This window comes from Aedes albopictus, chromosome 1 (genome assembly GCF_035046485.1).
Source record: "Aedes albopictus strain Foshan chromosome 1, AalbF5, whole genome shotgun sequence".
NCBI lineage: Eukaryota > Metazoa > Arthropoda > Insecta > Diptera > Culicidae > Aedes > Aedes albopictus.
In genome coordinates, this window is record NC_085136.1 from 313,434,861 (window position 1) to 313,457,808 (window position 22,948).

At 39.8% G+C, this 22,948-nt stretch overlaps 1 protein-coding gene across 2 annotated transcripts in view; it reads right to left on the bottom strand.

Annotated features, from left to right (window-relative positions):
* Positions 1-6,104: 6,104 nt before the first annotated feature.
* Positions 6,105-22,948, bottom strand: part of LOC109402404 (elongation of very long chain fatty acids protein AAEL008004) — a 71,286-nt gene continuing 54,442 nt past the window's right edge. For both annotated transcript variants that reach the window (XM_062847162.1, XM_062847163.1), the window contains exons 5-8: positions 22,330-22,435; positions 19,464-19,600; positions 19,227-19,379; positions 6,105-8,213 (exon numbers count right to left, since the gene is read on the bottom strand). In XM_062847162.1, the coding sequence (XP_062703146.1) occupies positions 7,920-8,213; positions 19,227-19,379; positions 19,464-19,600; positions 22,330-22,435 (690 nt within the window). In that variant the 3' untranslated portion in view covers positions 6,105-7,919. The remainder of the gene's footprint in view (positions 8,214-19,226; positions 19,380-19,463; positions 19,601-22,329; positions 22,436-22,948) is intronic.

Sequence of the window (22,948 nt, forward strand, 5' to 3'; positions counted from 1 at the left end):
TAAAGGCAAATTCTTCAAAGTGGAACACACTATTCGAAAAAATATTTGGTAGTGGTTGTGCACAATGGTGACCACTATTAGGCCTACCAAATATGTTTTCGGTAAAAGCTTTGTATTTCAAGTAATTCAAGTTTAGATGCATTTCGCCATACAAAATTATTGTGCCTTGCAAGATAAATCCGCAAAACGCGTTAGTCTTCTTCTTTTCCATCAAGTTGCAAAAATATGACCGCACCACTATGAGCGACCTGATGGTCAGAAAATCTACATGCGGCGCTTATATCAAATCCACATGAGGCTGCGACGATATAGCCGCGAGGAGATGCACGCGATACAGACGCAATGTGGAAATGGAAAAAAATGCAGCCGCATCCCCCTGCAGCATCACTAAATAACATCCCGATTATTAAACACAAAGCCGACGAGGTGATGCGTATGCGTATATTGAATCAATGTCGCGATAAATATTTATTATTAAATACGATTTCTGGCCACCTGAGTTGCCATTGTGTTAACTTTTGTTTTGGTATGAACGGCCTGAAGGCTGCTGCGATGCTGCTGGGTGGGTGACAGTATCTGTTCGATTTTGACATTGCGTCTGTATCGCGGGAATCTCCTCGCGGGTATATCGCCGCCGCCCAATGTGGATTTATTATGAGCGCCGCAATAAATGGACTACCCGCTTGGCGCACACCCACAGTTGATCAGCAGGAGTAAATCCATTTTATTTTGTATGGTGAAAAGCATCTAAACTTGAATTACTTGAAATAGAAAGCTTTTACTGAAAAAATATTTGGTAGGCTTAATAGTGGTCACCATTGTGCACAACCACTACCAAATATTTTTTCGAATAATGTACTCCACTTCGATAAATTTGTCTTTAGATGCTATTCGCCATACAATATTTTTGCGATTTACTTTTAGCGATTTTTCGCGCATAGAAGCTAGCGCCACATTGGTCGATGCGGACAGTAGGAAAACAGCCAAAGCATTTAATGGACTACCCGCTTTGCGCGCAGCCACAGTTGATCTTCAGGAGTAAATAAATTTAATTTTGTATGGCGAAATGCATCTAAACTTGAATTACTTGAAATACAAAGCTTTTCCCGAAAAAATATTTGGTAGGCTTAATAGTGGTCACCATTGTGCACAACCACTACCAAATATTTTTTCGAATAATGTGTTCCACTTTGAAGAATTTGCCTTTAGATGGTATTCGCCATACAATATTTTTGCGATTTACTTTTAGCGATTTTTCGCGCATAGAAGCTAACGCCACATTGGTCGATGCGGAGAGTAGGAAAACAGCCGATGTAGTTAATGGACTACCCGCTTGGTGCACACCCACAGTTGATCAACAGGAGTAAATCAATTTTACTTTGTATGGTGAAAAGCATCTAAACTTGAATTACTTGAAATAAAAAGCTTTTACTGAAAAAATATTTGGTAGGCTTAATAGTAGTCACCATTGTGCACAACCACTACCAAATATTTTTTCGAATAATGTATTCCACTTCGATAAATTTGCCTTTAGATGCTATTCGCCATACAAAACTTTTGCAATTTACTTTTAGCGATTTTTCGCGCATAGAAGCTAGCGCCACATTGGTCGATGCGGAGAGTAGGAAAACAGCCGATGTAGTTAATTCATTCATTCATTCAAATCGAACGCCAGAGTTGATAACAAATCGCATTGAAAATGACTGCAATAGATGAGTAAAAAACTCTTTGAGTGCATAGGAGGAAGTACTAGAGCACATGGTTGAGTTTCTTCTACTCACCGCTAGAGGGCCACTGATCTGTACACGCTGTTGCACAGTTAGTCAAAATTCAGCTGAAACTTACTCATTTCTGGAACTATGCACGGAGAAATCAAACTACCTAATTTTTGGGTCGATTTTACTCAAAGCTGAGTATATCGAATAAACTAGTTACCCAAAATTAGGTTGTTTCCCTCTTTCCCTCACCAATGTTGTCAAAATCAAACAGAGATGCATCTACCCAACGGGGGTCCTTGAGCCCAATAAGCCAATTTTGGGTAAATGCAGGTTTACTCAAATTTGGGTTGATTGAGGGGGGGGTTCTTGGGTTGAATTTACCTACTCTTAAGTAAATGTTTTTGCTGGAGGTGAAGGCAATTTACCTAGTGTGAGTTTAATCGATTTACTCAAATTTGGCTTATTGGGCCGAACTATGGGATTGCGTCAAAAGAACTCAATTTTGGGTAGTTTGGCGGCTCCGTGTGGGAATAAAAATACAGAGGATAGACAAAATGATCGGGACAGGCAAAATTTTCTCTTCTAAAAAAATTTTCAAACAGCTGAAATTTTTCGAAAAGTGCATCGAATATTCTCAAATGTTCACTGCAAGTTGATCAACTAGTTGTGTATCACTCATAAATGGACAAAACTTCATTGCATTCGGTTCGTTGAATCAGGAGATATTACAGCTCAAAGTTGGCTATCGGATGATTATACCTTTTTCCACAGAGAACAGACATCCAAGCTAGAACAAATTTTCTCTCGAAAACTGTGTAGGAACTCAAATATTTTTGGCGTTGACAACACTAGCGCCACCATACAGCAAATTGCCACAATCAGTGGTGAGTATACATATCTAGATAAGTTTTATATTCACCACTGACAACGGCACGGGAACTTTGCGATAGCAGCGCCGCCACGGAATTGCCACTTGTGTTGCCATTTCAAATGACCGTTAAATTCCTTACACAGTTTTGGAACTGGACTTGGATGTCTGTTCTCTGTGCTTTTTCTAAAATGCTTATAACTTCGTGCAGAATAACCCGATCTTTTCCAAATTATGTCCACTGATACACAACTAATGGATCACTAAAATAACTAAAACGGCCGCTATGAAATGAACAGATAGCGCCACCGTAGCCTTGTGTGTTTGACGTAACTCGACTGCTGTCACTGTGTGACCTTCCATATATGGTGATGCTTTTGTTTTGATGCGGTGAGTAGCGGCTTCAATGATACATTGATCAACTTACAGAGAAAATTTGAGAATATTTGATGCACTTTTCGAAAAATTACAGCTGTTTGAAAATTTTTTGAGAAGGGAAAATTTTACCTGTCCCGATCACTTAGTCTATTCCCTGTAGATTCAGAAAAACTTATGTGAAGCTTTAAATCCACAAGGGGGGAGGGGAGGTGGTAGTTGCTTGCAGTGTAGCAGCCGGCATAGAACAGCACTACTACGGATCACCTATCACCTGTTTCACGGTGGTATGAATCTATCAAACAAGGTTCATGGTTTTGAGAAGCTCGTGCCAAGAAATGAGTGATTGAGGGGGTAAATGAGATGCTGGATCGAAAACGATGCCTTTTGGGTACATGGGTACCCCTCACAGTTATTTAACACCGCTAGCCATCATGGTTTCCCATAGCGGAAATCATCATGACTACAGGTCGCAAGCTCTGATAAAGTGTGGAACGTTTTGACGGCTGTGATCCCTGACCATCATGTAATCTAAACCCCAGGGATACTCAAGTGACCATACTGTTGGGTTGTGGGGGTTGCGTGTGTGGGGTGCATAGATTGACAAGCATTGCTATGAATCGTTAAGGCTGAGTAGGAGCGGAGAATGGATCTACGATTGCTGAATGAATGGACTACCCGCTTGGCGCACGCCCACAGTTGATCGGCAGGAGTAAATCCATTTAGTTTTGTATGGTGAAAAGCATCTAAACTTGAATTAGGGTCTTTCTTGTACCATTTGGGCAGGTGTACCTATTTTGGGCACTTGTCGCTATAACTAAGTCAATTTCAAACGTATTGATTTGAATTTTTGTATAGGGTTAGGTACGTACAGCATCTAATTCTATACAAAAACTCAAATCAATCGGTTTGAAATTGACTTAGTTATAGCGACAAGTGCCCAAAATAGGTACACCTGCCCAAATGGTACAAGACCCTACTTGAAATAGAATGCTTTTCCTGAAAAATAATCGGTAGGCTTAATAGTGGTCACCATTGCGCACAACCACTACCAAATATTTTTTCGAATAATGTATTCCACTTCTATAAATTTGACTTTAGATGCTATTCGCCATACATTTTTTTTGCGATTTACTTTTAGCGATTGATTTGAATTTTTGTATAGGGTTAGGTACGTACAGCATCTAATTCTATACAAAAACTCAAATCAATCGGTTTGAAATTGATTTAGTTATAGCGACAAGTGCCCAAAATAGGTACACCTGCCCAAATGGTACAAGACCCTACTTGAAATAGAATGCTTTTCCTGAAAAAATAATTGGTAGGCTTAATAGTGGTCACCATTGTGCACAACCACTACCAAATATTTTTTCGAATAATGTATTCCACTTCGATAAATTTGACTTGGATTTGGTAGGTAATTCATTAATGAATTAAATGCTTTGACTGTTTTCCTACTCTCCGCATCGACCAATGTGGCGCTAGCTTCTATGCGCGAAAGATCACTAAAAGTAAATCGCAAAAATATTGTATGGCGAATAGCACCTAATGGCGTATTTCTCGAAGTGAAACACATTATTCGAAAAAATATTTGGTAGCGGTTGTGCACAATGATGACCGGTTTGGTGCCTACCAAATATTTTTTCGGTAAAAGCTTTTCATTTTGAGAAATTCGAGTTTAGATGCTTTTCGCCATACAAAATAAAATGATTTTACTCCTGATGAGCAACATTGAACGCACTCCCTGCCGGTAATCCATTACCTGCATCGGCTGTTTTCCTACTCTCCGCATCGACCAATAAGGCGCTAGCTTCTATGCGCGAAAAACCGCTAAAAGTAAATCGCAAAAATATTGTATGGCGATATATCGTAGAAGCGTGCGAGGTAGCCGTAACGGGTGGAGCTTCCAGGCGACGCTCGCGAGGCCAGGAGGTTTTTAACTCTGAGATCCAGGAGTCCCTGAAAGCTACGAACGGTGGGTCCGAAGAAGTCGGCTTTTCTGAATCGAAAGGAGCAAAAGGGGTGCGACCATTTTTTGGAAGGTCCTCAGACACCACGAGTAAGGGCGAGTGACGGAGAGGTCACCTCTTGAACCGAAAGGACAGGAAGAAAAAGATGAGAAAGAATAAAGAGGAACAGGAGTGTAGGAATTCCAAGCCAAGGAGAGATAAGAAGGGCTGGTGCCAAGCGCGTGAAAGGTGACGCCCTCGTCATCAAGACGGACGAGTACTCGGAGTTCTTGAAGGCGATGTGGAGCGATGCTAAGCTCTCGGATCTTGTAGCCAATGTACGCAGTATTCAACGTACTCGTATCGGCGAGCTGATCCTCGCGTTTAAGCGAGGCAAAACCCGTACAAGCGCCGCCTACAAGTGTCTAGTGCAAGAGGTCCTTCGAGAAGATGTAGAGATGAGGGCTGTCGCTGCTGAGGCAACTAAGGTTTAAAAAACCTGGACATCGTAATCACAGCACTGTGGTAACAGTCAGGGACAGGTATCCACCGCAGCCCTTTGCAACGGAATGGCCCGGCTGGGACACAGGTGGCCTTGTTTTAGCTATCTGTGGTAGACGCTAATAAGTTTGACTGGTCGGTATGCCCTCTACTCGCTCCACATCCACTGGGCAAACACGAGCTACCGGCGGTTTGCTTGAAGTGTCTTGAACCAGGACACAAGTCGCGGAACTGTAAAGGCCTTGACAAAAGCAAGCTTTGTAGGCGATGTGGAGGTGAAGCACAAACCCTCCCAAGGGCTTGATTTGTTCCGGGAGATTTGCTCAGCTCTCAAATAAACAAAAACTCACAAAACTGGGAATTTCGGATCGTCCAGAACCACAATCAGACTTGCTTTTTTTCAGCAATATTTACCTTTTATTAGATTGACCGCCCAAGCGCTCTAACAGCTGGTTCTGTGTCTGTAACCAATGTACATTGTTCGACTTTCATTTTTTTGTTTCGCCAGATTCACGCCATTGAAGTGACTGCTCTTCCAATGCTTATGGCGCTGAAGTTGATCTGTATTTGTGTCTATGTGTATGTGATTTGTAAATATTCTGCGAATGGCTTTTTTTCTTTTGTATATATGCATACTCGTACTCGAAGCGGATATACAGTATGGACACGGAGCGCACTCGATGGGTGTAAGCATTTGTTTTTCTTTTCTCTACTTTTGGGTTTAACAATTATTTGAAATTGTTTGCGGCGGAATATTCTTCAATATTTTTTTTTTTTTTTTACATTTTCTCCTTACTACACAATTTGCTTGCTTTTGCATTTTCCTTACAAAAAAAATAAAGAAATCACATTAGAGTTTTTTCGTTTCTTATCATTTTTAGGTTTATATCCTACATAACGACAGAGGCATCTTTGTCTGTCTGTCCCCTAAACACCTTCTATTTTTGTGTGTTTTGTATTTTGTGTGTATCATAGACTTGATATCTACTGTTGTAGCCTTACTAAAGTATGTAGTTCCTGTTCCTGAATCAGTGTGGTTTGTCTGTATGGGTTGATGATCGTGTTTGGGTGTGTATGTGTTGAATGATCTTACCGTTTCGTCGAGAGGGATAGAAGGAAGAAATCCAAAAAAATTGGCCCAATATGCCAGAGAAGCCACTAAAACAAATACACATTTATTTTCCTCACATTGTAAAGCTGTCTGTGTGTGCCTGTCCTAACAGTCGTGTCCTAATAATTGAAATAAGTAAAAAAATCCTAGTTGATAGGTAAAATATAGCATCCAAAGGGTACTGTCTGGCGTTTTCTTTTTTAGAATCTTCACCGTTAGTTCACTTTTTTCATCCTCCACTAACTGCTGTTGTATAACCTTAAACCTACATCCTTAACGCCTACGCTTTTAGGTTATCTAAACTATTTACAAATTATATGCTTGCCTGTCTCGCTCTTCGCCCAGTAGTAGTTCCTCTTTGATTTTAATCCTTTACATTCACAAATTACTTCCCTACACTGCTCTAAACAAAACCACTCCAAAGATGCCGCCATTTTGTTTGGTTTCATTCTGTTTTGTTTTGTTCCATGTTCATTTTTCTTTTGTTTAATTTTTCCTGAATCCTCCCCACAGTGTAAGACGAACCTGCCAGGCTGACGCTGCTATCACCGCGCAAGTTACTAACACTTTATTTAAAAACTCTAAATAAAGGTAACACATTTCTCTCCTATCGTCGTCGCCGCATCCAACCATCGAAGAAGGGCGGGCCGGGCCGGCGACGACGAAGATCGAAACGGAAAAGCTTTCACCTCTCATTTATTCTCTTTCTCTCTCTCTCTCGCTTAGTTTGTTTTGGCTTTTGCTTACATTTTTTTTTGTATATGTGTTGTGTGTGTTTTGTGTGTAACTGTGTGCTTTGTTTGTTTGGTTTACATTTCCTGCGTGTTTTGATTGTTTTCATGCTTCTCTGTTGATTAAAACTTTTTTTTCGTAATTTTCGTTTTACAAACAGTAAGTAACAATTTTTTTTTTTTCGGTGTGTACATGTTTCGCATGTTTTTTATCATGATAAAATATACTTTTGCTTGCACTTTATTGCGAATGTTGACGATTTTTATCCCGATTTGGTGTGAATATGTTTCAGTGTGTATGTATGATCGAAGAAGAGATTGACAAAAAAAAACTGGAAATACAAATAAAAACTTGACAGCGAGTTCACATTCACATTTTCTGTGTGTGTCTTTGTGTTGGTCTGTGTGTGTTGGTTTATGAATTAATAATATTAAAGAAGTTTCACAATAAATTAATTAATCATAACAATAGAAACCACTGCGCTTTGTATGCGTGAAGGAGTGTACTAGGGAAGGAAGGGGAACTTTTGGTTCTCGTTGAGAGGAGCAAAAAGGAAGCCAGGGAAGTATGTTGGATTGCATATTGTCTGTGTATGTGTGTATGGGTATTTGTGAGTGTCCTATCGCCTCCCGTACGGGGAAGTGTCTGTTTTATCGTATTCGCTATTATTGGACCTGATTGCGGCTGCTGGGTTGTCGCTGCGTGATCTCGATCTCGGCCGGGAGATCGCCCCGAACGTAGTAGTCGGCGGCCTTGTTGCCATTGCCGACGCCGTTGGACAGTAACGAGGTGCCGTTGGAGGTGGCACTGCCGTTACTGTGATGGTGCACCGAACCGTTCTTCCCGTGGTGTCCGTTGGCAGTGATGGCGCTACCGTTACTACTGGCAGCACTGCCATTCTGCAGTTTGGCTTCTTCTGCTGCCAGCCGTTTGGCTTCGGCGGCTGCCGCTTTTCTCAGCTGAAAATATAAGAAGAAAACAGTTGTGGTTAGCAATAGAGTTTTGCATCGAAATTTAACATCAATTTTCTCTCCGAGAGAGAAAAGAACGGCAACGAATGGGAATCAAAACAAACCACCGGAAAATGTCAAAATTCGCGTGAGAGGGAAAAGGAAGGGACGAACGAGAATGAATCGAACGTTCATTCGTGACGTCACCTTGCAGAATTCTATAGTTGAAGACACATAGATCGTAGCATAATATTGTTGGATGAACAGTGTGCGCCCATTATAAACTGGCAGCACTGTCACGTTAAACATTGTACAAGTGTATGTTATTTGTTTTTATGTTATGCCTTTTAGTCAATAAGTAAACGCTGGGACGGGACGTGACAGCTCACTGGTACAAGCCCTCTTATTATTTTTGTTGCTGTTCATACGGGGGTTGCTCTAGTGCTGCCAACACTTTTCATATGCAAATCAATCAAAACTTGTTAACTAGTTTTATTTAGCATTCTACTTCGAAGAATGAGTTTGTAAACAAACTGATCTTCCTCGTTTGGATCTCTCACCCAGACTTCCGTCCCTTGCCGGCAATCCTTCGGACTCTTCGAAAATTAGTAAAAATGAAGCCCAGAATGATACACATCACTGCGCCCATAATTTATCGTTTTGCACTTCATTTCACCATGTCGATTCCGGACAAAAACAGCACAGCAAACGAGAAAAACGATTATTGTTGTTAGTTATTAATTATCAATCATACGAGATTCAAAAAACCCGTAACTACTAGCAACACGGCTAACTCAACAACAGAGTGTCCTCTTGTAAACGAACGTATCGGGACGCAACGCTGCTTTTGTCAAATTGACCAATCAGAAGTGGTCTTTTCTGACAGGCAAATGGTTTAGTATTTGCACTAGCACCTGACGGGTCCCGTCCCAGAGTAAACGTTTCGAGAGAAACATTAAATATACGATAGTCCTTAGCAACACGGCGCGTAGTCTTTCTTTTGAGATCTTAATCGTTCTTCATTTCGAAGGTCGGCCAACAAATATGTCTGATAAAATGACGAGAATTTGCAAGGAATACGTGTTAAAAGACACATGTAGCCGCATCTGTATCGAGTTCAACTCCCGATCGGTCCAGGAACTTTTCGTAAAGGATACTTCCTAGCCTTCCTTGTGCATAAAGTACCTGTCACGCGATATACACATGTAAAATGGTCAAAACTTTGGAAGAGCTCATAGAATACTGGAATAATCTGGAAGCAGGCTTTTTCTAAACACGGCTGACTCTAAGCTTCGTAACCGTGCGCTCTACATTTATAGCATTTCTGACAATTTGTAAATTTTCCGTTTCCCCGCGTCTGCCCTAAAAATGCTGTATCGCCTCAGCTATACCTAAAAAGGCATGCCTAACCCCGGTAAGGTAGCCTATAGAAGCCTTTCTACACCATGAGAAATAAAATTAGAAAAAAATGGGCCGAAAACCGGCCCGCCACCGAAGTAAAGACTATAATTGAAACTCGTTATTTGAAACGTCAGAACCTTGAATGAACTTGGACGAGTGAATCTTTTGGTTCGTGAATTTCTGAAAGTTGATGTGGTGCGAGGCTGCCAATCAAGTAGTGCGATGGCTCATATCAGGTGAATGTGAATTCAGGACGGTGAAATAAGTCAACTTTGCTGCAGTCAGGAGGATGACCATTATATTCACCTACTTTGGACGCAAGGATATTCACAAGCATACCTGGTGACACCCAAAGGGCAAAGTGTGCAACCTAATCAATCATGTACTGGTATATGGCCGGCATTCGGACGTCATTGATGTTAGAACTTTGAGGGGTTCCAACAACGACTCAGATTACTATGTCGCACTGCTCAAAGATGACCTAGGAACGGGTGGTTCAACGAGGAGTGCCAGAGGGTAACGGACGAGAAGAATGCTGCCCGGCAGAACAGTGAGCGATATACCTAAGCAAGAGTAGCCGAAAACCGAATTCACCGCAAAATGAAACGAAAGCATAAGAAAAATGTTATTGCTCAGGCACAAGAGTTCATGGAACAGAATGATATGCGGAGGTTTTACGAAACTGTGAACGGTGTACGGAGATAATACAGCACCTTGACTGCCAGGTGGAGTGAGCACTTCGAGGTACTGTTGAATGGTGGGAAGAGCAACAGACCGAATCCGGATTCGAATCGATGACGACGGACAGGCTGTAGAACCTTCAACGTTAGACGAGGTCAATACAGCCTTTGAGGGCTGAAGGCAAAAGAACTAGGCTGCTGAATCCTTTAGTTTCAAACTACGGTGTTTGATTCGAATCAAACTAAGATACGGTAGATTGTAATGCGGTTTGTGAAAGAAAATAAAAACTTCGTTCGTGCAACATAAACTTCCAGTTAAATCAGTTCAAATATGGCTTGCGTTTAAATTTTCTTGCACATTGTGGCAAAAAGCTTCTAGAGTCAAATATCTCGAAACTCAACGCCAGCCAAATATAAAAGACTCCTCTTGTTGAAAAATTAAAACGCAGATGCTTTTCGTATTATAAAATTATTCGCCCTGATGAACAACTGGAGGACAATCTGCGGACCCTTCGCAGAGTGCGGAACTGGGTACACAAAGCCATGGACCGAGTGGAATAGAGACGGCTACTATGTACAGCAGAGGCCACCCAGGCCTAAGCCCGTCCGCTGAGGTAAGTAAGATGACCAACTGTGAAAAAGACAAAATATTGTCGTTGAAGTTGAAACCGAAAGATTCGCCACACGCGACAATCGACTTTCCGCCAAATTCATATACGTGAAACCCAACGTCGGGCATAGTGTGCGCTGGACAGCGGGCCTAGTTCTCTATCCAGCGTACTGTACGCAACGTACGTTAGACTCCCGGTTAAGGTGGAAGAAGTCGTTATTCACATAATCGTCATCATGAAAAATTTGAAAGCAGTTTTCTAGTCTAGTCTAGTCTACACATGCACAGTCATTCGTTAAAAGAATCCTGGAAAATGATAGAATCGACCATTTCCATATTTTTTTTTGTCATTATTATTGTTGCAGTGCATCGGAGATGCATTACAAGCATTGAAGCGGCCAGGCCTACTATACAACGATTTTAAATCAACGATAAAGACTGGTGTGGCTTCGTGGTCGTGCGGCTAGTGTCACCAAGCATTTAGTCGCATCGTGCTAGGAGCGCGGGTTCGATTCCCGCCGCAGCTGTCAGGAAAAGGTTTCGGTTGTGCCACTGGGCGTTGCATGCTAGTCCGTTATCTAGTGTCGTGCTTCCTTCAAAGAGCGAATAGCTCACTGGAAGTACTAAATGTGTCCGTGTCGTTTAAAAAAAAAGACAATGAGTAGGGTTCGTACCAACCGCTCAGTTTATGAACAAGCAAAATACGGTTGCCGGGGCCCGTGGCGTAGTGGCTACACGTTTGCTTCATGAGCAGATGGTCATAATGGATCTCCAATCGGACTGGAAACAGGAACAATCAACAGACACACATCAGCATCCTCGTGCTCATCATTTTACCATGATAGGGTAGAAAGTGAAAGCAGTGCAACGGCAACCAGTTCGATGTAGTAGAGTTGTGATGGACAATGGTTGATGTAACACCTGATCCCAACTAAGCACAACTCGTTTTATTAAGATTATTACCCTGTTGGGATTACTTCTTCAAATTTCCAAGGGCTCTAGAAACCCTTTACCAAATATCGCCAATCTGTGATGGTACAGCAGAGATGCCAGAAATACAGATTTTTCTGTATTATACAGATTTTTGACCTTCCATACAGACAAGATACAGAGTACAGAAAAATACAGATTTTTTAAATGTTATACAGATTTCTCCAGAAAGCATTAAATTTGAAGCTATTCCCACTAAATCTAATGAAAACTTTTTAAATTGATGCTTAAATTTTGAAGACTTTATGAAAAGGGGAACATTTTCACAAATATTGAAAAAAAAATACCTGTAAAAATTAAAAACTGTCAAAAAGCAGTACATTTTTTTTAAGTTTCTATTGAAATTTTGGACTCTCGGTATCTGCTACATCCTCAAATACGGTGATACAGAAAAATCTGTATTGATACAGATTTTTGATAAAATAATCTGGCATCTCTGTGGTACAGCACTCCGCAGTTGCAGAGTAAATGCTTGGCAGTTTCGATTTCCGTTTGACAGAAACGACACTTGGAGGATTGTATTTTTCCAATCTTACTTAGATGATATTTACTCGGGCAGTGGCCAGTCATCAGACCAGTAATTGCCCTGAGATCTCTTTTGTTTAGATTCAGTATGGACCTGGCTTTTTCTGCAATGTGTTTTATGAACCTTTTTGCTTGCTTGGATGTATCCGTGGCATTCCAATTAGATTCTACCGTGGACATTTCCCAAGTTTTTACTTTCATCCGAAGAGCACACTCAGGAACTCCACAGAAAGGTTCAGGGCCTACAAAGCTTGATGCCGCACCCGGTCTAGCTAAATTGTCGGCGTTTTCATTTCCCAGAATTCCACAATGACCGGGAACCCAGTATAAAATTACCTCGTTACTATTGGCCAATTGCTGCAGAGAAATAATGCATTCCCACAAAAGATATTATAGTACAAGATAGAGATTGTCGCTAGTGGTCCCATTGTTCTGGCGTCGGAGCATCTCAGGTACATATCTGTCAAAACAAAATGTGGATGTCTTGAAATCACTACACCGATTATGCTGATCATCGACGATAATCAGCACGATTTGCATTGGGATCCCTAGTTCCTCTCATTTGCCTTTCAATGTTTCTATCTCAACATTTGATTATACCCTGAATCACTTTTTCTCACATGCGGAGTACTCGTTTCTTAAAACAAAATTAGATTTTTTTTTTTGTTAGACGGCGTTGAAAAACCTGACAAAAATTTCTATGGTTAATGTTCGGCTCAGATTACTTAAATCATTGATTTCAGTTACAAAAATTTTCAGGATTTCGTCACTCAGAATGGAGGCTGACATATTCTATTTCAGACACTTTCATATGCTAGCCTTTCATCGCCACCAGCTGATGCTGTAAACAAACCGTTTGACAGATATGGCCCGGAGATGTTGCGGACAGCGACGAGAGCGACAATCTTCATCTTGTACTATAATATCTTTTGTGACTACGGAATTCAAGATGTCTGCGAACCGTGTCTCGAAGGGAAGCAAACTCGAAAACTGGTCGCAAAATTGACAGAAAAGAACCTACTATACACGGATGTTTGCGGTCCCATGGAATCGTACTCGGCACTATAATGTACATATGTGAAAATATATAAAAATGGTCAAGACGCAGCATGGACGGGTTCATAAAGCCTTTAGGTCGGATAACGGTGTAGAGTATACATACAGACAAACAGACGTAACACTTGCAAAATTTCCATCGACCACGCATTTAACGATCACTTAAAATTTTCATAGTTGTGGCTTTCACAACCAGAGGCGCTCGTATCGTTTTTCTTTGCGTTTGACGTTTCACACTAGCGCCTTTTGTTGACGATATTGCACAACACAGTGATTCGTGCAACTTTTCCACCAGGTGATGGTAGTGTGAACTGGGCGATGGATTTCCATGAAAATCGTTCAAGGTGTTACGTCTGTTTGTGTGTGGTATACATCAGTGCATATTTGCGAAATTTCTACAAACACAACGGGATTCTGGCGCAGCACTTTAGAAGTTATTCACCACAATCCAATGGCGTCGCAGAACGTAGAAACCGCAAACTTTCAGAAAAGACTAGATACAAGCTAACCGATTCTGGGCGGAGCCTATGAATACGGCAGTCTATCTTCAAAACGTTCTTCCTTCAAGATCCATTGATGCAACCCCTTATGAACTGTGGTATTTTGTGGTAAGAATACAACCGGACAAGAAGCATCTACGTGTTTTTGGATCCCAAGCTTATGTGCACATTTGCAAGCAACGACGCAAAAGCTGAGCCTTGTTTCCCAAAGATGACTTTTGTTGGGTATTCTCCGGCATTGAGGTTGCTGGATATGAAATCGCTGCAGCTGGTTGTTAGCAGAGATGCGATTTTTTTGGAATGGATAATGGAGAGAAGAAACAACAGATCACGATACTGGAAGACACTCAATGTTGCATTCGACAGTTGGATGGAGAAATGATCGAGAAGTGATCAATACAAATACGCTTTTACGAAGGAGTTGAGAAAGAAAAAAAAGTTTTTATCAAAGTATCAGTACTAGCAATACTAGTTATGAGGACGAAATCACTATCAAAAACCAAGCTGCAGACATTCAGAAGTGCTGCTGGATTGAAACAAGAATACTACGTTTGAGGAGGAGTGTTGTGAAGTACATCTAAGTATTCTTGACATAAGTTAATCTAAGTAGCCGTAATTTCATTGTCAGTTAAATAAATGAGGAGGTTAAAGGGGGCTGTAAGTGACAAAAACCCACTTTCAAGTAAATGAGGCTCATAGTTTTCTACTAATTTGTCATTCCATATAAAATCCTGAAAAGCATGAAATCTAAAGATCAAAATGATCCCTACACCCCTTTGCATTTTTCGCTCCTCAAATGTATTCCTTAAGTTGCCCTAAAACAAACTTCAAGCGTTTTCCCCTACGCTAAGAGCTTTTATGCTGTTTTATTTCTCCATATGAAAGCACATTTCAATCTAGTTTACCAAGTTTCAATTTCACGGCTTCACACTTGAAATTTCAAGTTTTTTGGCGCATTCCTTCCAGCGTGGAGACAGGTAAACAAATCAAACAGGTTGCTTCGATTGGAAATAACTACCAAAATAAGAAACTGATGACCGTTGCATAATAGTTCCAATGCAAAGTAGAACACCAACCAACAACAGCTGTCACCAGTTGAACCTATAGCCACACGGCTGAGCAGTGTGGTTTGATGGTTCGAACAACACTTGTAGTACAAACTCGATTGCAAAGAAATAATATGTTTGAAAAAAGCTGGTTTAAGGGCGGACGGGACGGTCGAGGAAATATCCGCCATTGCTCTGTGGCTACTAAGATGGTAATCTCAGATTCTACTTCATATTTTGCAACAAAAACCTATCATTGTGTATGCTCACTTGCAGTGCATATGCTGATTGGTTTTCAACATCTTCAGTGCGATAGAACTCGAGATTACCATCTTCAAAATCGCGAGGCAAATTTTTAGAAAGAGAGGCAAGATAGGAAAAATAACACGGCGTCCCGTTTCACCTTAAATGCCATAACAACACCACCGGTTCAGCAGCTACCGATATCATAGTTGCTTCAATAAAGTACAACACAACGTTCTGAAAAATATGAACAAGCATACGTTTCTGTATCTGTACAAGCAACTTCAAGGGGAATGGACTACCCGCTTGGCGCACTCCCACAGTTGATCAGCAGGAGTAAATCCATTTTATATATAAAATGGTAAGCAGCTCTAGTTTGACATATGCGGTAGACCTCAAAGTGACGGAATTCGGCAAATTTCACATGAGATTCGTCGGACTCAAAAATGTTCCCATCTGACGTACACTGACTGTACAAAAATGTCTCAAAATATGGGTTAAAAGCTAGGGGTGTGACACTAAATAAATATATTATCAACTACAACCAACAAAACCATCTAAAAATAAGTAAATGTGTACTCTTAAGCCATGTTTTGTGAATCAAACCAGAAATCTAGAAAGGGGTTGAAGATCCTGTTTTTGTCATATCCACCATATAGAAAAGCATCCATTGTGTTCCTGCACGTTGATGTAAACACCAACAGTTGAAAAATAAAATAAGCCATATTTTTGTTATGCCGCAGTGATCGGGTGTCAGCGGTCCCGTCCAAGCGACAACCCGTATTGTATTTTGTTTTGCTACTGACGTTGGCGGTCAAAAAACTGTCTTGGACGTATAGAAAAAGTAAATAAACCAACCTACCAGCAATGGCTGGTTTGGTAGGGCGAAAAATTTCAAGAACAAACCATCCGAATGATGTGGTGATGTTGTGCCGTTACTATACGGTGAGTTGTCTATGTCCAATGCATGCTTACATCTACATATATGTCCGAGCCAGAGATGCCAGATATACAGATTTTTCTGTATTATACAGATATTTGGAGGTCAATACAGACAGGATACAGAGTACAGATAAAATACAGATTTCAAAAATATGATACAGATTTTTCCTCCTCATATTTTTTGCTTATAAAATGGTTTGCCCAAGATGAAAGATGAAGTGACAAAAAATATAAGGAACATAAAAGCATTTATTCATCCATCTTTTTCACAGTGGACCTTAAACTTCAAATTTTTTTTTTTTTGAATAAATGCCTTCAAAATTGCAAAATTTATGAGACATCAAACGTCCAACAATAAGCATGCATCATGGGCGATTTTTTGTTAATTTTTTTTTAATGTAAAAACTTAAATTTTGGTGAACAATAACTTTTACATCGTTCCTGCAATATTTAGTCTGAAGGCTGAAGTCTGGACGTATTTCATCATTTTTTGGCTTTTTTATGAAATTACGAAGCAATATTTTCCAAATCAGCTTTCGTGCACATGTAGAGTATGCATCAAAGTAATTTCTGATTTTTTTTTCCTGGAGGAAAATGTTTTTCGTTTTAGAAATCATTTTTTTCTGAAATTTTGTTTAAAAATGGTTTCTGCAAAACGAAAAACATTTCCACCAGAAAAAAATCAGGAGATACCTTAATCCATGGATATCCAATAGAGTATGGATACTCTATAAATACACGAAAACCGACTTTGGGAACATGCTTCGTTATTTAATAAAAAATCAAAAACCAATGAATGAGGAAATGCTTCCAGTTTTGCCTTAAATCATTTTTTTAAAGAAAATGATATTTTCAAAAACAAAATCAAACAAACTGTATCTTTTTGATATTTATGTTTGACAAAAACTGCCAAGAACCTTGTAAATTCATTAAACTATTGAGATGCAAGATAAATTTCATTATTTTTAAACTTGCTTTAAGTAATGAATCACCTAAATTGAAAGTGGTGAATAATATATGTGAAATGAAAGCTGTTTTTTTTTGCAATTTAAGTGAGTTGTTTTTGTTTTATTTCCATGAAATCCGATTTCTTCAGCCAACAAATAATGTACATATTCAAATTCATCAAAAACATTTTTTCCGTCGAACATTCAAGATGATGAAAATTTTTGTTTTAATACGAATACCGTGGAAAAGAATACTTGGTTCATAAGCCTTTTTGAAACAACTAAACTTGCTTTCAAATTGTGTTTGAGGTAAAACTGAAACGGTGGTAGGGAAATTGTTGCTGACAAAATATATTGTTAATAGAAATAGCAAAATTTAAAAATAGCTCCTATTTTTGTTTTTTTTTTTAGATAACTTCAGAAAACGAAAATTGTCAATCTCATGATCCGAAAAAATATCCAAGTTTTATCTTGGAAAAGGCTTAAAGACTTAAACTTAGTCTAAAATTTTCAAAAAAAAATAATAGTAAATGGGTTAAGCTAGATTGTATAATTAACCTTTCAGGACGCACGCCATCAAGTAGCTGAAACTGCACCGCACTCGCGCTGTATACGACAACCAAGGTTTTTTGGTAGTTTTTTACAACGGCTCGCCTCCTGAAGTGTTAAGCAATCCGATTGCTTGCTCTCATGTGAATATCGATATTTTTGCATCAAGTTCTTTTTTTAATTAAAATATGAGAAGCCCCAATATTTTTTTTTTAAATTAAATTTCCAAATACAATTGTTTCTTTTAACATTGCAACGCTACATTCAGAACACTTTTGGTAGATAACTAGTAAATTTAGCTGATTTTTGCGAAGCCAATTGCATTCATATTTTCTGCACAATTTTCTGGAATATTGAGCAATTTGTGCTGATAAAGCACAATGTTGTGCAGGATTCCATTAAAGTTTTCCCGAAAATTCGGTAATTCGTTTTACTGATTCTTGCTTTGCTGCTTAGAAAAAAATATTGGACCGTACTTCGTTAGAGATTTACAGGTAAATGACAACATTTAATAGAAATGCGGTATTTTACAGAATTTCGGTAAAAAAAAACATCATGAATGATCTTGGACACGAATGCCAACTTATTTGGTAAAGTGTATTTAATAAAATATAATAATAATAATAATCATGAATGATCAGCATGAATGATTTCGGTAAAACTTCTGCACGCGACAAGCTGTCTATGAAAAGACGCAATTTTCATGAAAAATCGGTAACAAAAAAATATATGTGGAAAATACAGATAAATACAGATTTTTAAAAACTCTGATACAGATTTTTGAAAAAATCATCTGGCATCCCTGGTCCGAGCATATGTCCATACCATCATCAACGAGTGATAATGAATTGACAAAATACCTTGCGCAGATTGGAGGGGCGACAGTCCAGTTTAGTTCGGGTTAGTCAGTCAGTCAGTCAGTATCTTAAGGCATGCTTTCGGAGTTTGAAGGTTACGAAATCTGACTGAAGAAGACTCGATTTCTTCACATAGAATACACTGAGCATCGGACTACAATTTTCATGATGATGATTATATGGGACGACTATACACACATGTCATAGAATGACCTGGTCCCTCGTCTGTCCCGTCCATATCTAGGAAGAGATAGTTCAGTACATGCAGAGCGTTTCTAATCTTCATTGAAAAAAATTCACCGCCATATTTGCAAGATTTTCAAGAAAACTTAATAATAATGAGGTTATAAAGCTTTATCCAGATTCTTTACCACAAAACACGATTCAAGAGTACCTAGTGATAATTTTATGTTTAAGAATTTATTTAAATTTTGGTTACAAGTATATTTAAAAAAATATTAAATTTATTTATTTTTGGTCTAGTGTCACTCCCCTTAAGGGTGAAGCTGGACGCATTTTCTTAGTTTTTTTTTGAATTATTTTCCTCCGCCATTTCTGACTAAGAACAAAAATTTCGGCACCACTATCGAGCAAACTTCCCTCAGAGGAAGACATTACGGTTTTACGGTTATCTATCATATAATAATGAAAACAATAAAAACAAAAGGACACCCACCTTGTTCGCTTTGTACGTGCTCTGGTAGAACTCGTTGAACAGGAAGAAGAACATGACGGCGTGCATTCCGATCCACCAGACGAAGGCTTTCGGGTAGTTGCAGTCGATGAACAGCAGCTGGAAGGCGTGCACCATGATGGCGACAAACTGGATCTGTAAATGAACGCGATGCGACGACATCGATTACAGTTATAGGTAAAATTTAATCTGAATTCTCTTTCCGGATGATGAACTTACCATCTGCAGACTGGTGAGGTACTTCTTCCACCAGAGGTACTTCTGGAACTGGGGTCCTAGGGCCGTGAACAGGTAGTACGTGTACATGACGATGTGTACGAAGGTGTTGAGCAGTCCGAAGAAGGTGCTGTGACCACCTGTTGATGCGGGAAAAAGGGATTAACAAAATAAAAAAAACGGATGTTAATAACTGTGAGAGTGTAACTCTATAATTCTAGAAAAATTCCAAATTGAATATAAGGAGCATTTCAAGTGGCATTCTAGAAGAATTCCAAGTGGCATTCTAGAAGAATTCCAAGTGGCATTCTAGAAGAATTCCAAGTGGCATTCTAGAAGAATTCCAAGTGGCATTCTAGAAGAATTCCAAGTGGCATTCTTGAAGAATTCCAAGTGGCATTCTAGAAGAATTCCAAGTGGCATTCTAGAAGAATTCCAAGTGGCATTCTAGAAGAATTCCAAGTGGCATTCTAGAAGAATTCCAAGTGGCATTCTAGAAGAATTCCAAGTGGCATTCTAGAAGAATTCCAAGTGGCATTCTAGAAGAATTCCAAGTGGAATTCTAGAAGAATTCCAAGTGGAATTCTAGAAGAATTCCAAGTGGAATTCTAGAAGAATTCCAAGTGGAATTCTAGAAGAACTCAGTGGAATTCTAGAAGAATTCCAAGTGGAATTCTAGAAGAATTCCAAGTGGAATTCTAGAAGAATTCCAAGTGGCATTCTAGAAGAATTCCAAGTGGCATTCTAGAAGAATTCCAAGTGGCATTCTAGAAGAATTCCAAGTGGCATTCTAGAAGAATTCCAAGTGGCATTCTAGAAGAATTCCAAGTGGCATTCTAGAAGAATTCCAAGTGGCATTCTAGAAGAATTCCAAGTGGCATTCTAGAAGAATTCCAAGTGGCATTCTAGAAGAATTCCAAGTGGCATTCTAGAAGAATTCCAAGTGGCATTCTAGAAGAATTCCAAGTGGCATTCTAGAAGAATTCCAAGTGGCATTCTAGAAGAATTCCAAGTGGCATTCTAGAAGAATTCCAAGTGGCATTCTAGAAGAATTCCAAGTGGCATTCTAGAAGAATTCCAAGTGGCATTCTAGAAGAATTCCAAGTGGCATTCTAGAAGAATTCCAAGTGGAATTCTAGAAGAATTCCAAGTGGAATTCTAGAAGAATTCCAAGTGGAATTCTAGAAGAATTCCAAGTGGAATTCTAGAAGAACTCAGTGGAATTCTAGAAGAATTCCAAGTGGAATTCTAGAAGAATTCCAAGTGGAATTCTAGAAGAATTCCAAGTGGAATTCTAGAAGAATTCCAAGTGGAATTCTAGAAGAATTCCAAGTGGAATTCTAGAAGAATTCCAAGTGGAATTCTAGAAGAATTCCAAGTGGAATTCTAGAAGAATTCCAAGTGGAATTCTAGAAGAATTCCAAGTGGAATTCTAGAAGAATTCCAAGTGGAATTCTAGAAGAATTCCAAGTGGAATTCTAGAAGAATTCCAAGTGGAATTCTAGAAGAATTCCAAGCGGAATTCTAGAAGAATTCCAAGTGGAATTCTAGAAGAATTCCAAGCGGAATTCTAGAAGAATTCCAAGCGGAATTCTAGAAGAATTCCAAGCGGAATTCTAGAAGAGTTACAAGCGGAATTCTACAAGAATTTCAAGTGGAATTCTAGAAGAATTCCGAGCGGAATTCTAGAAGAATTCCAAGCGGAATTCTTGAAGAATTCCAAGCGGAATTCTAGAAAAATTCCAAGCGGAATTCTAGAAAAATTCCAAGCGAAATTCTAGAAGAGTTACAAGCGGAATTCTAGAAGAATTAAAAGCGGAAGCAAGGATTCCGAATGGAATTCTGCAAGTATAGCTAGTGTTAATTCTGCAAGAATTCCGAGTGAAATTCTGAATGAATTCCGAGTGGAATTCTGCTGGAATTCCGAGTGGAATTCTGCTAGAATTCCGAGTGGAATTCTGCTAGAATTCCGAGTGGAATTCTGCAAGAATTCCGACTGGAATTCTGCAAAAATTCCGACTGGAATTCTGCAAGAATTCCGACTGGAATTCTGCAAGCATTCCGACTGGAATTCTACAAGAATTCCGACTGGAATTCTGCAAGAATTCCGACTGGAATTCTGCAAGAATTCCGACTGGAATTCTGCAAGAATTCCGACTGGAATTCTGCAAGAATTCCGACTGGAATTCTGCAAGAATTCCGACTGGAATTCTGCAAGAATTCCGACTGGAATTCTGCAAGAATTCCGACTGGAATTCTGCAAGAATTCCGACTGGAATTCTGCAAGAATTCCGACTGGAATTCTGCAAGAATTCCGACTGGAATTCTGCAAGAATTCCGAGTGGAATTCTGCAAGAATTCCGAGTGGAATTCTGCAAGAATTCCGAGTGGAATTCTGCAAGAATTCCGAGTGGAATTCTGCAAGAATTCCGAGTGGAATTCTGCAAGAATTCCGAGTGGAATTCTGCAAGAATTCCGAGTGGAATTCTGCAAGAATTCCGAGTGGAATTCTGCAAGAATTCCGAGTGGAATTCTGCAAGAATTCCGAGTGGAATTCTGCAAGAATTCCGATTTGGAATTCTGCAAGAATTCCGATTTGGAATTCTGCAAGAATTCCGATTTGGAATTCTGCAAGAATTCCGATTTGGAATTCTGCAAGAATTCCGAGTGGAATTCTGCAAGAATTCCGAGTGGAATTCTGCAAGAATTCCGAGTGGAATTCTGCAAGAATTCCGAGTGGAATTCTGCAAGAATTTCGAGTGTAATTGTGGAAAACTCCAAAGTATAGAATCTCGGACGACCAAAACTGGCAACACTGTTGGTATTTCTGCACACAATCCAGTCCTCCGAAGAGGGGAGGGACACTTACCTGGGGTGAACTTGACGCCGAACCACACGGACATGGGCATGCATCCGTGGTGGATAACGTGCAGCGTCGACACTTGACTAGTTTTTTTGCGCATCACGAAGAAGAACTGCAAGAGAGAGAGAGAAACAAAAACAACGATCGATTAGCATCTCTGGTTTTTTGGTTTAGCAAATTGCATTCGCAGTGCGCACTTTGCGAATGCTTTTATTGCGTAGTATAACTGGTCAGAAAGGAATGAAGGAATGCGATAAATCTGCCTGGACTGGGATCAGCCAATTAGTCGAACCGGATTGGTTCACATGCTACGACCTTATTTGTTTACGATCTCCGGGAAACCCCGATCGTGGTTGCCAACCCACCCGACCGGCATCACTGCCGCCGCCCAGTTGTCAACATTGGCGTGACCACCGGCAATAAATCGCGATTTTTTGTGACGACGAATCACATGTTGTCATCCTGCTGACGGTTTGGTTTGTGATGAAGACGCTGATGATCACCAACCGTTTCGCAGTCAGATGCTAATTGCCAGCACATAAAAATATTACATTTCCCAGCGCTTGCACCAGCTCCAGCACTACTGCTGCTGCAACACAAGCGAAGGATGGATGATTTTTCAATC